Source organism: Pholis gunnellus (assembly GCF_910591455.1).
Source record: "Pholis gunnellus genome assembly, chromosome: 11".
NCBI classification, from domain to species: domain Eukaryota; kingdom Metazoa; phylum Chordata; class Actinopteri; order Perciformes; family Pholidae; genus Pholis; species Pholis gunnellus.
The window spans coordinates 14,480,420-14,494,457 of record NC_136538.1 but is presented as its reverse complement, the minus strand read 5'-3'; the positions used below and the strand labels follow the sequence as shown (position 1 = coordinate 14,494,457).

At 39.8% G+C, this 14,038-nt stretch overlaps 2 protein-coding genes across 4 annotated transcripts; one reads left to right on the top strand and one right to left on the bottom strand.

Moving 5' to 3' along the window:
• Nucleotides 1-875: 875 nt before the first annotated feature.
• Nucleotides 876-8,179, top strand: hif1an (hypoxia inducible factor 1 subunit alpha inhibitor). Its single transcript, XM_079168820.1, has 8 exons — nucleotides 876-1,251; nucleotides 4,128-4,378; nucleotides 4,922-5,070; nucleotides 5,189-5,334; nucleotides 5,834-5,940; nucleotides 6,313-6,376; nucleotides 6,486-6,596; nucleotides 6,903-8,179. Exons 1-8 carry the CDS (start codon nucleotides 1,072-1,074, stop codon nucleotides 6,957-6,959), a joined length of 1,065 nt encoding a protein of 354 aa, XP_079024946.1. The 5' UTR covers nucleotides 876-1,071; the 3' UTR covers nucleotides 6,960-8,179.
• A 138-nt stretch (nucleotides 8,180-8,317) lies between these two features.
• cuedc2 (CUE domain containing 2) lies at nucleotides 8,318-12,681 on the bottom strand. 3 transcript variants are annotated; one of them, XM_079168823.1, is made up of 9 exons: nucleotides 12,584-12,681; nucleotides 12,169-12,251; nucleotides 11,920-12,063; nucleotides 11,767-11,828; nucleotides 11,472-11,596; nucleotides 11,147-11,314; nucleotides 10,990-11,054; nucleotides 10,844-10,904; nucleotides 8,318-10,743 (listed from the first exon to the last, which is right to left on the bottom strand). In XM_079168823.1, the coding sequence occupies exons 2-9, from the start codon at nucleotides 12,240-12,242 to the stop codon at nucleotides 10,597-10,599; spliced, it is 846 nt and encodes a 281-aa protein (XP_079024949.1). In that variant the 5' UTR covers nucleotides 12,243-12,251; nucleotides 12,584-12,681; the 3' UTR covers nucleotides 8,318-10,596. The 3 variants fall into 3 exon arrangements, with proteins under 3 accessions (XP_079024949.1, XP_079024947.1, XP_079024948.1); XM_079168821.1 differs by having other exon boundaries at nucleotides 12,169-12,254; nucleotides 12,584-12,680; XM_079168822.1 differs by having other exon boundaries at nucleotides 12,169-12,287; nucleotides 12,584-12,659.
• Between the last annotated feature and the right edge of the window lie 1,357 nt (nucleotides 12,682-14,038).

Below are 14,038 nucleotides of genomic sequence, written 5' to 3'. Positions count from 1 at the left end.
AGTGTCAAAAGTAAAGTACTTATAATGACCCCTTACATTGTTATTGTTGTACTTTAATATTGTAGTTGGTCCAGATGGAACTGATTGTTAAAGGTTGTTTAATGCAAAATGATTTGTCACTATAGCTGTGAAATGAATGTAATGGAGTAGAAGTCAAAAGTAGCATAAGATGGAAATAATACTGCAAGTAGCCCTAAATTGTACTTATGTACTATAACTGAGTGAATTTAAAATGTCCACCCCTGCATGAAACGTAGATCATGCTCACTCAGAGTGTAATGTAATGTATTATGTAGAGTGGCCACTTTCAGAGTTTGTAAATGTTTATATTATATAATGTATAATATTAATTATTGATTGTTATTATTTATCTAATAATTATAAGTATTATTATTATTGTTATTATTAAGTTAATCATATGTTTTGTATTAAAAAATGTATCTGAAATGTCTATTTTGTCGGATAAATGCAGTGGGACAAAAAAGTACAATATTCCGTCTGAAATATATAAAGTAGGTTAAATTCTCAAGAAAAGTACCTTTTTTTTAACTTAAGGAAATGTACTAAAAAAACGATTTCAGATAAAAATAGTGATTATCGTGACTTTATTTCTGTCACTTATGATAAATCAAAAGACTTTCTGGCGATCAATTTTCTGGAAAAAAACCCTGCAAGAAAACAAAGTACAACAGCTCCCTCTCGTGGTAAGAGTAACATATTACAGCGCGAGCATTTAGTCCCCCGGCTCACTAGGTGTCTCTATCCGATATCCGGGGCATTAACACTGCCGAGGTGTTTCCTCTACTGCCTGAGCTTGTGTCGTTTGTTTTCTGTCTGAGAAACCGGTGTGTAAACACTACGGAACAGATCCGGAGAGAGTAGCTGCCGCCGCTGCCGCCGCCGCTGCTGCTGCCGCTGCTGCAGGACGGCACATATTCCCTCAATCTATTTAATGACCGTGAATGGGAAAGCTCGTGCAAACGTCCCGCTGCTGACTCTGTAGCCCAAGCAGGGCAAACGGTCCGGAAGAAAAGCGGGTTATTTCCTTGTGTGAGGAGGACGGAGGCGACCATGGCGGCGGCGACCGTTGCGGAGGCTGATCCGGCGGCGAACGAAGGCGGTACTGGTTTCACTGGCGTCCAGAACTGGGACTGGGATGAGTCTCAGCTGCGAAAATATTCGTTCCCAACACAGCCCATTCCCAGGCTGTCTCACACGGACCCCAGAGCAGAGATGCTCATCAACAACGAGGTAAACCCACTTCATTAGATGCTGAAAGTGTAAACACCGTTATAAGCACGTACAAAGGTTAGACCTGCATCCCTGTTTTACATCAGTAATGCAACGTAGTGCAATGTAATGTAGCAATGCAATGTAGCGCAGACTGCGGCTCCACACACTTCCCTTGTCGCTAAAACTTGCAAATTGATTGATGGGTGGATGTCATGATATCATTGGCTGAAATTACTTGGTACTAGTTTACGTAAGCACACGTCATAGTTTGTTTTACAAGAAATAATGATGATTGGATTTTTATATAGAAAGTACGAAGATGTATTTATTAGATTATTTTCTTTGCGTTATTTGTTATATAGGTACATAATAGGACGATGTGATCTAAAAGGGTTAGAAAGTAATTTTTCATTTGATCTCGACTTTAAGAGATACATCTATAGAGCTGAAACAATAAGTCAATTGACAGAATTGTAGATATTTGACACGTTGATGAAATCATCTTTCAAGCAAATATTAGTGACAATAAATGATGCCCCAAAGTAAGTGACAAGAGAAAGGCACTGTTCACATTTGGTCATCTGCACATTAAAATAAGCCACCCAATGGTGGTTTGCAAATGTGTGAATCTTTGCTTGCTATCAGTGAGCTGTTGATAGTTTTGGGGAATGAAAGCATAATAAAACGACAAAACCCATTGGAACTCAAGTCCCAAGGGTAATTCAATCAGCGATGTCACATCAGGTTGTTTGCATTGGACATCTGGTTGAAAACACCTGCGGACATCATTGTGTCTTCTACTGAGAAATACATCATGCTATAGAGAGCAGTCAGCAGCAGTTTTTCAACCCTTTGATTCGCACCTCTTCGGTGAAACAGCTGTAGGTTTAAGTGTAAGCATGATTCAGCACTAATCTTTTCTATGGACGACATAATTACATTTCTGAGTGGTATTTGTGGAAAGCAGGGAACAAGCTTTATTCACGTCCATAAAGCCGCCGAGCAGGCGTACAATAGATGTACAGGCCGGACCGTATTTTTTTTTCCACTTGTGGAGACACACCTCATCCCAGCTCTCATTGTTTTTTGTTCAGTGTCAAATGCCAGCTGGAACATTTCCCAGGAGGTTTACCTGCTCAACATAGACAATACGTAGCCTTCTCAGAAATCTCCTGAAGGGGCATGTCATCATGCACGTGGCTCACGTATAGAAGTGCATGACTTCTTTATGACGCCTTTTAGGGTGGCAATTCACTCCACCCTAAAAGGTTCTGATGAATATCGAGAAGTGGACTGTTACTTAAAGCTCACAGTCGCCTTGTACTTACTGATAAACTATTATCTATTTTCTTCATTCTTCATTAATGAGACAAAATCATAGTTTGTGTTTGTCGTGATGAGGAAACCCCACGAGTGATGCTTTTTGATGTTAGTGGTTCTTGAGAAATTGGAAACATCCATGAGTTCATTTAAGTGTGTCATCCAGATACACGTGCAAAATGATATGTTAACGTAGCAAAAATAGATTCTGCATTAGAAGAAGTGAAACCTTCCCTTTTATCTAGTGATGTAGTGCACACAGGAACCACCACATTTCAACTCCCGTGCATTAGTTCAATGTGGCTCAGGTGAAAGAAGAAGGTTAATTAAACATCACATAGGTAATCAGGACCGCACCATACAGAAAAAGGCACACTAATCATTGCCACTATTTCATTTACCATGTTTCCATGCAGCTTGAATCAGGTCAATAGGTCAAGTGCAGTGAACAACATTTTGAATCACACATTATTAGTGTCACATGTTAAGGAAAGGAATATTCATTCCAAGTGACTTCAAAAGCTAAATACAAATATAAATGTCTCGTCCATGCTGGCTCGTTATTAGATATAAACTACATATATATAAACATCCCTGTTAAAACAGTGAACCCTGGGATCACATAAATCATGTCGCTGAAACCCTGCAAGTCGTATCAAGGCTGAGTCATGATGCTAAGATACACTTTTATTATTAAAGACGACACGCAAACCAGCACATTGTTTCGCTGTTCGGGACCGCAGACTCCCCGCGCTCTCTGGCGAAAGTGAAACCGAGAGCTGATGCAGAGCATGGGGGGTGGAGAGAGAGAGAGAGAGAGAGAGAGAGAGAGAGAGAAGAGAGAGAGAGAGAGAGAGAGAGAGAGAGAGAGAGAGAGAGAGAGAGAGAGAGAGAGAGAGAGAGAGAGAGAGAGAGAGAGAGAGAGAGAGAGAGAGAGAGAGAGAGAGAGAGAGAGAGAGAGAGAGAGAGAGAGAGAGAGAGAGAGAGGGGCAACGGGAGCGCGCCCAGCGGTCTACGTTCAGTTAGTCACGTAGTCCTCGGAGCTCCGTGTGTCCAATGCCATAAACCGCTCTATCGAAGTGCTGCGCGGGCGTGTGTTGGGCATTTATGTTCCTTTTTTGCAGAAAACGTTATGAAAGAAATGTAAACAGCAGTATTTTCGAGATTTTGTGTTGATGATGTACAGTAACATGTTTTTTTACTTAAACAATCAGAATAAAATGTTAAAGAACAAATGAAAAACGAGTTCACCTGTTTAATGTATACATTAACAACAGTCTGTTATGTGATATACAATTAAACTATTAATTGCAGTTTTATGCAGCTATAGATTATGAAACAAAATAATTACATTCTATAATCATGATAGTAGATCATTAGGAACAGTCACTTTAAATGTAGTATGGACAACCAGTGACATAACCCGTTTAGCGGTCTTGCAGTGATTATCCCATAACGCATTGATCTATGGACATTTGCTTGTTCTTGCAAGTGTATAGGCTCGTTCTGTTGAATTAAATAAATATCAGTTTTTGTGATATGACTGCATTGAAATGCTCTTTGTCTGTTTTCAGGAACCGGTGGTGTTGACGGACACAAACCTTGTGTATCCAGCTCTTAAATGGGACATTGCATACCTCCAGGAGAACATTGGGAACGGGGACTTCTCTGTTTACACGGCAGAAAACCACAAATTCCTTTACTACGACGAGAAGAAAATGGCAAATTTTGAGAACTTTGTCCCCAAGTCTCAACGGATGGAAATGAAATTCTCTGAATTTGTGGATAAAATGCATATAACGGAAGAAATGGGAGGAGAGGAGAGGTAAGACGTATTTCTAAGGATATTTTAGTTGGAACAGGAATATGATGTAAGCTATGTTTATGTCAACCCTCTTCTGGACTGATGCATAATCTAAACAAAGTCCTCTCTTGGAAACTTAATCAGTGTGCAGGTGTGTTTGACAGCGAAAGGTGTTTTCTCTCGCGAAATGTTATTGTGCACAGGAAGGTGGAGCAAATGACTAAGCACTAACACAGAATCAGGGGAGAAGCATACACACACACACACACACACACACACACACACACACACACACACACACACACAGATCACTTAATGAAGTGAAGTCACTGTTTGACTCACTGATGCTCACAGGGGCTCTCTATGGATTTTGTTGTCCACTTCCTTCAATATCATATTGTTCTTTGTGGGCTAAAGGAGTAGTAGTCCCCTAAACTAGAAGTACATTTATAACCAAGTGAAGATATGTAGAAAAGGAGCTGCGTTGCGACTTGTTTCAGGTCTCCGAGGGTAAATCAAGGTGGCTCATACATTTTGCGCGTCTCTTTTCTCATGCATTTCAAGGGTTTATCTGCAGCAGACCCTGAACGACACAGTAGGGAAGAAGATTGTTGTCGACTTCCTCGGTTTCAACTGGAACTGGATCAACAAGCAGCAAGCCAAGAGAAACTGGGGACAACTGACATCCAACCTGCTGCTGATAGGCATGGAGGGTGAGGGCTCTCACAGAGGTTACCCACTGTGAAAAGGGATTCACAGTGTCTGCTGTGTGATGTTGTCCTTGACGTTTGTCCCACTTCACATTTCCTGTTAATTTTCTGTTCGTCACAGGCAATGTGACACCAGCACATTACGACGAGCAGCAGAACTTCTTTGCACAGATTAAAGGCCATAAGAGATGCATCCTCTTTCCTCCAGACCAGTTTGAGTGTCTCTATCCATATCCTGTGCACCACCCCTGTGACAGACAGAGCCAAGTAAGCCACAGATAGGTAGAAGTCCATTGTGATTTAGCTCTGTTATCTTCATCTATAGTGGTCGAGATAATCCACATTAACGCTGTCAAAGGGAGAAAGACATCATACAATGATGTCTACACATTTAAAATTACTGTGAGGAACTTTTAACAGGTTATGAAACAATAGAATACTGATGCCTCTTTATGATTTAAACAGTAAATGAGACCATCTGGTACTTTGAAACACTACTATTTCTGTCCACAGGGACCGCCAACGTCAACACAAAATGAATGTTCCTTGTAGTAACTTTAAATACAGTTATTATAAAAATTGATGTGTTAAGATTACTTGAAATATGGACATACAGAAAAACTGGCACATTATTCTTAATTAACTTATTTTAAAGCAAATGTCAGAATAGTAGGAAGCAATTAATGTCTTGTACATTGAATACAGTTGGATGCACACGGTTCAGTATGTTCATGTTTTGTAATGAATCCATATTTTTCATTTATAGGTTGATTTTGATAACCCTGATTATGAGAAGTTTCCCGATTTTAAAAATATTGTTGGTTATGAGACTGTTGTGGGCCCAGGAGATGTGCTCTACATCCCCATGTATTGGTAAGAAGTACTTCTGTTTGACATTTCTAGAGAAATTCTGTATTTATGTAGAAAAATGAGCTCCACCACCAAATCACCTGACTCTCTCCAGGGCATTGAATTTCTTGGATGCATTTCAGTTTCTTCATATTCTTTAATTTATAATAATTATTCATCAATGTGTTTTATGAGAATTGATAGACATTCATGCTGTCTAAGGCAACTACTGTATAATGCGGTTGTCGTTTCTATTCATAAATCTAATGTGTTGAATCGCAGTGAGTTCTGGGCATTGGTGTTATTTTATAAACTACTTTACTGGTTAGAAGAACTGCTTTGACAGCCAGAGTTTGATGAAGAGTTTCGCTATTGATACTTTTTTTCTTTCCTCAGGTGGCATCACATTGAATCACTGTTAAACGGTGGAGTGACAATCACTGTAAACTTCTGGTACAAAGTATGCATATTTGAGTCTTCACAGCAGTTATTTTAACCTCTGTGTCGTCTTTGCCCCCGACATGTTTCTTCATGTTCACTAAACCTTTTTTTTTGACTCATTCGATCAGGGGGCCTCCACACCCAGAAAGATAGAGTACCCGCTGAAGGCTCATCAGAAGGTGGCCATCATGAGAAATATTGAGAAAATGCTGGGAGAAGCACTTGGAGACCCACATGAGGTAAAAACACGTACTTTTATATCCTCTTCACAAACACAAACTTTTTCCTATCACCAGTTGCGTAAGTCACACATGAATGTCACTCTGCCACTTTCTAGAACATTAAATCAGATTTAGGTCACCTGTTCCATGGAGTCCCCGGGGCACGCTGACCCTTCCAGCAACCCAATTACTGTGAATATTTATGGCGCACCTGATTTAGCACGAAGGAAAAGATAAATGCAGACTGGGACAATGAGTAAAACAAAATGTCTGACACTTTGAAGTAGCTTATCCTAACCAAGAGTCCCTTTTGTGTTTCCGTAGGTTGGACCTTTACTGAAAACCATGATCAAGGGGCGATATGAGCAGGATCTCAGTTAGAGCCCCAATCTTAAAACTCTTGTTTTGTTCGACTTGCTTCTGAAACGGTTTGGCCGTGTGAACGTGAAAGACTGCTGCGTGCGTAACGCACATTCTGATGTCGGAGCTACGCGTCACTGCACGGCAATGAGCGGCCATATTGAAACCACTAGGCTCCAGTCGTCTCCAAGTGCCATGGTCATTGCAAATACATCAATCGGAGAAGAAACATCTGACTTAACTCACGGGAATCCGCACTGCTTGAAGAAGTGTTTTTTTTTTCTTTTGTCTTTGAGAATAAGGCCCGATTTGGCTTTAGTCCAGATGTATTTATGTGAATTAGTGTTCTCTCGACTTAATTCAAGCTAATATGTATTTGGGTGCATTTGCTCACCCAGTAGAAGTTGTCTTGAGATCGGTACCTTTGGAATAACTATAACATTTTGATCACTAATGGATGAGCTAAGGGGTATACACACCAGTTAAATACAGAACATTTCTTATACACACGTAATAACGCAGCTGTGGGTTGATTACTAAGTGTGGAGTGATCATATTGTATTCTCCGTCTTTATCACAAAGACAGCTTTAAAACTGACGTGGTGCATACCTTTTAAAGACGACCGGTCTTTTAAGTGTCTTTTAATATATTTATCCACGTAATCTGCATCATCTCCACGCCTTCCTACATGGCTTCAGGGAGTGATCAGCAAGATGTTTCTGTTGCAAAGAGGAAAGCATGGAATTAACCACAGAAGTACAGTCAATTTAAAAACTGCAATTAAATATGATCAACAATACGTGCGGGTAGCTCATATCTTCAGCTGAAGGAAAATGTGACCGCTCGCAGCTAAATAGTTTTAACTGAGTGATGCTGCTTTGTGTTTATTTATGCTCTTGCTTGTTTGATTTTTTTTTTTTGACTGTACTGAATGTGCTATTCTGCTTACCAGTAATAGGTGAGGGGACACTGGAAATAAATTACATTCTGCCATCTTAGTTGCAAATATAGTCGACTTAAAGTAAAACAAAGTAAAGTAAGTCACTGTTTTGGGAAACTGAAAAGAGAAATAACTTTAAAAGGGGTTAAAGTTCACAGCTTCAATGATAGATTTATGTTAAATCAAGGGACTGAAGTAGCAGGGCCATCTGCTGGGATGTAGCTTATGTACCAGCTAATGCAACACAATGTACCATCTAGTGGTCAAGTTGTACAATGTTGTACATGAAATACAACTATTCAATATGCTGTATTAAATGCAGCAGGTCTGAGATGAAGGGACGATGAAATGTGTACAAAAGTCTAATTCCAGATGGAAACCTGTACTTGCTCTTTTGATTAAAAGTCCTCAGAAATGCAGCTACTTTCACTTAACATGCAGCCATATTTTGAAGACCTAAAACTGAGAGCAACTTAAAAGTCGGCCGTCTCTGTGCAAGTTTAAAGTGCTCCTCAGAAGGGTTGTAAAAATGTACATGAAACTAAAGGGGAGGATAATTTCACATGTTGTGCTGTATATGTGCCAAACCATCATACAAACCAGTGGGTGGGTTTGTTTGCATGTGTCACTGGATGAAGTGGTGAGCGGTATAGGAATATCCAAGCACTTAATTCACCTGGAATATACAGGTCTTATGATTACGGTTTAACTTTGAAATACTTGATATCGTGCATATCTATTTCTATTCAGACTGCACCGTGATGGAACGGAGACACTTCCTCTGTGTAGAGTTTACCTGATGTAAGACCTCTTCTATTGTTAGGTTAACCCTGTTTACTGCACGTGTGTGCCTCGCTTAACAAAGGCATGGCACTAAATGTTGCAATGACTCGATTTTTTTTATGGTCAAAATGTTTGTTTTCACTCTGGCCTTAAACAGCTTTAAAAGGTGGGATTGACAAGGGTTCATAGAAATGGAGGCATGTTTTTATTGATGGATGCCTGTTTGAACATAGTGTGTGCTCTCCTTTATGCTCTGATTAAAGTCTGTTTGCAAAGTTCTACAGTACTGAGTTCTGTGATGATTTCTCATAATGAATAAAATATTGGGTGCTTTTGAACTAGTATCTTTAGTAACACGAGTGAACAAATCAAAGAATGTGAGTGATCTACAAAAATTACTATTTATTTACTACAAATTGTGCGTCAGCGGTTTCTCAAAGCGCAGGGTTCAAACTAAACATCTTCTAGTAATTAAAGACAACATTGCTGCTGATAATCAGGAACATCTTTTCAACAGTTGATTGTGTTACACATACACTAAAATAAAAAAACTAGATCACCACCAATCAAAAACAATTGCTTTTAGTTCCTAAAAATAGATACAAAAGGGGAACACAAATAAACAATATATATTTGTTGAAAAAAAACCAACTTGACCAACCCATTTATCATAATATACAACAAATAAGAATCCAATCATAAAAAAAATGCCACAACCAACAATCACCAACGAAGCAAAATTCACAACACCAACGAGATGAAGGGAGCCGTGATAGAGGACCACTTAGGGAACACATCTGTACAAACAGACCCTGAAAGCACACAACGACCCTCTTCACAATAAATACACGATCGGAGACTTTGCAAATCTAAACATCTATATCAAAAATAAAGAGAACGCGGTTGGAGTGGACTTCAAAAATCAGGTCCTCCGGCAGCGTTTTCGCTAAACATTTAGGGAGCAACCACGGTCGTCCACGTTATTATGCCAAAAACAATGAGCGCTGCAATGCTATGTACTCTTGAGAAGTGAATTTGTTGTGCTGGGAAAATGTATTACCAATGAATTTATTGATGGTTTGTTTTAAAATTGCGTCGACAAAAAGATCTCTCAGGTCGTCATGCTTCATTTTTTATAAAGTTTTCATTTTAAAAAATGTTTAGTAACGTTGCATATTATCACATACAGTTCCTTTATTTGCACTAATGGGTGTGATGGGAGATGATCTTGTGGATTTAATTGCAGCACATTTACTTGCTATGAGGACAGTTCAAGGTTGTGCTAATCTGCCTCGAAAGCATAGAATCTCTTTCATGATTAAAAGTTATGTTTTTCGTTTGAAAACCATTTTATAGCACAACAAATTGTCCAAATCACAAGGCTTGACCACACGTCTTCACAGCACTGTATCTCTGTGTGATGTAAAAATAAATTGATATGTACATCAAAAAAAGCAGTCGAGACTTGTAATGTCCAGAAGAATCTCTACAGCACCACAAGAACTTATTGACAGAAAGACCACAGATTCATCTCTACATCGTCACGTCATGATTAGGAATCTATGTCGTCTACTGGAAGTTAAAAGAAATACAAATAAAAAAAGAAAACAAAGACGTAAAACAGCCCCTGATGTTAGTGCAACATCAAACCTGCTGAAATGGCAAAAAAGTAGACCGGTTAGGCTGTCACATCAACCTCACCAAAATATCACAAAATGTCAAAAGCTCCTCAAGTAACTGAAACACGTAGTTAATGTTTTAACCAAGGCGTATAATGGCAACAATATTTAAAAATAAGCCACTGACACACTAAGAAATTATGTTCCTTTACTTGGAAAACAAATCTAACAAACTTAGGCCAAATGAACTTAATAAATAAAAAAGTAGTGTAAACAATATTGTCAGTAGCTGCTCTTACACCGTTGTGCACGTCATCAATGGAATCTATACTTTCGTGCCGGCTTGACGTTGACGTACGTCTTCTTCATGTCCTCGGCTTCGTCTTTCTTCACCAGCTGATACCGCTCTCCTTTTGTGGTTACCACCTGGTTACTGTGGTACCGAACTAGCTTCTTTGGAGGCTGTAAAAAAAAAAAAAATGCAAGTTGTATTGCATTAAACATATAAAATGTATGTATACTGTATGATATAGTTACATAGTGAATAGAGAGTATAACTGACATCTTTGGGGGCGACAGGCCGGTGTGTTTTCTTATCCTCCTCCCTGTCCACCAGCATGTACCTATGGAGAAGAAACACAGTCATAAACATGGAAACTAAGAAGGCCAGCTCTGCTCTACACAGGATAATATAGCAATCTTACTCACTTCTCGAGGATGCTCTCTTTAAGTTTTTGGTCTGCTCGTGGGGAAGCACTCTTCCCGTGGTTTACCTGAGGCAACGGGACACCATCGAGTCAGACTGCTAAACGCACACAAGGTGACATGCACAGTGGCGGTGTGAGTTTGTGTAGCAGAGACTCACGTTATGAGGAGTGGGGCTGAGTTGGACGTCACCCTCTATGATAAGGCGCACGGCCTCCTCCATGTCTCCTTTGGCGATCGACAGGGCGCTGCGAGCCTGCGACAGCTCGCACTTGGGAAACATCTCCTGCAGGTGCTGCTCCTGGGACTCCCGCTCAGACACCGGTAGCTGGACATAAACACACTAACATTAGCTCACATTTTGATGAATTTAAAACTACGGATATCAGCAGTAGGACACACACAATGAGGATACGTTAATTTATAGGAATTCAAATGCTTCAAGAAAGGGAAGATAATGTGCTGCTGAATGCAGGAATGATTACCTTGGCAGTGGCGCCCTCTGTCTGTGTTTTAAGGCACTGCGCTTCTTCTCCTGGTGGCGGTGCACTGGGCAGGGGGGTGAGTTTCAGTGGATTGTCTTCTGTCCTTGCCTTGGCCTCAACGTGTTCTTCATCAGTTCAAAAGGAAACAAATCAGCACACTGTAGTATAAATGTCAAGCTGATGATCTACATCTAAAATGAGTGGCACTGACCAATAAAGTTTGTTTTGGCAACTCATTTAAACTGCCACAGCATACTGCATGCATTAGAAATAATAATATGTTTAAAAGCACTACCTGAGGTCCGAGCGCTGGCCAGTTTTGAAGCCAGAATGAACATCATTTCACAGACCTTGATGCTGCAAAATGAAACAGTTTTAGTGTGTGATAACATTAAGTGACAGTACAATCAGAGCAGATCAAAACAAAAACGCGTGTCTGTCTGTCTACCTGTCAATTTCGGCAAAGCCAGGTATGTAAGCTTCCAACATCTCTGCAAAGACCTCCACGTCAAAGTTCTCCTCCACACTCAGCTGGGAGCCCAGATCCTCCAGGACTCCAGTGATGTAGGACAGGAGAACATCATCCAGGGTGCTGCATTGAGAGGTACAAACAAACAAGAGGTTACCTTAAAGAAAACCAGAGAGAACTTGTATGTAAGGATGCGAACATGGTGGGGGGGGGGGGGGGGTTATTTACCTGAGGTCAGCATCAGGGATGTACGCCTGAATAAATTCCTGCAGGGCACTGTGGATGATTTTGTGGAGGTCCATTGCGTTCTCCTGCTGTGCAGCAGAGGAAATACAAAGTCCGGAGTGCTGGATTTGCGAGGCCAGATATAGGGAGCAGCAGTTACTACACACCTTAAATTACCAAACAGCTCTCCCTCGTGTACCAAATGCGGTAGCCTACCTCGTCAGGTACAGCCCGACATGGACATGTTACAAAAGTATTTCTTACGAAAGCTTTGGTTGTGCAAGCTCGCTGCCGCTGCGGGAGGTTGTTAGCACTAGCGTGGGTATCTGGTAGCTCCTGACCGCTGATAGCTGACGCGTAATGCCGAAGCAATCTACGGTTTATATGTTAGAGCGACTTTTAATGGAGTCAAACTTACTGTGACAGATATTATGGGGACATGAAGCGCTGTGTTTTCCCCAGATGTATTAGGGGGATGTTGGTCAGTGCAGAGGTATCCGTGCTACTCGTTAGCCCGCACGGTTCAAAACATTGGCACGTCATTTCCGGTGATAGTCTGCAGCGTGGCTAAATGCAGAATATGTTATGACTGGCTGTAGCTGTGTGTGGTAAACTAAGTGTTTAACATGGATTTGAATGCATTAAAGCCTACACCAGTTCAGCTGAGATTAGACACTGAAGCTTTTTTTTTTAGAGCTCAAACAATTAGTCGATTAACTGGTTAATTTACCGACAGAATAAATGTCCTGCAGACCATTTCATTCAATTCACTGTCTTGCAAAATGCCTGCATATCTACAGGAATTATTCACAGCTGAAACATATCCTGAGAGACTTTTTTGTATAGTTGTTGATCAACAAATATTTTGATATTAATTAATAATTTCAGTCATTTTCAAGCAGAAATGCCCCAACTTTGCTTGTTCCTGCCCCTCCAATGTGAGGGGTTTCTGTTTTCTCTGTTTCGTATAGTTTCAAATTGAATATTTTTGGGTTTTGGGCAAGACAATCAATTAAATGACATCACCGTTGGCTCTTTGAATCAGTAATCTGTGTTTTTCATAATTTTTTTATTTTTATTTTATACACCAAACAACTAATTCATTGATCTAGAACAGATTAGTTGAATATACTTGCTGCTCTAAGTTACCTGGAAACAAATCTGTAAACTGTGAAGACTATCATGGGCTTGAAAACCTCTTTCTCATCGCCTTTTCCCTTTTTCAGTTTTATCCTTAACAAACTTACTAAAATGATTACAAATAATGCTTATTATAGAGTTAACACTTGTCTACATGATAAAAGCTTGTTTTGTCAACAGTGTTTCATACGTCACAACATTGTTTAGAAACTATACATTTTAAACAGGGCGTGGCGATATAGAGACACCAAATATCACAATATTTTAGACCTAATACTTCCCTGTATTGTGGCAATACTACAGGGTTGACTATTTGTGCTTTTACTAAATATTTACTCAAAGCGTATTTGATAAATCATTAGTAATGTGGATATAATATAACTAAGGGTAGAGGCAAATAATAAACAAGCTGGAGCAATCTGGTAAGTTCAGAAAATGACGTCACTGAACTGTAAAGCAGCCTTTAAAACACTTAAGATATCCAAAGTCAAAAAGACAATATCTAGTCAATTTTGATAATGTTAATATATAGCTCAGCCCTAGTTTGAAGGCAACAAAAAAATATGTCAGTCAACTTTAAACCTATTCCTTATGTTTTGGTAATGAAACAAACACTATAAAATGCAATAGGCTTAAACAAACAAGAAGGGACCTCTGCGTTAATATGTGATTCCACAATAAATTTGACTGCTGCTCAATGAAAGCTGCATCAGAACGCTACTAATGGCTCTAA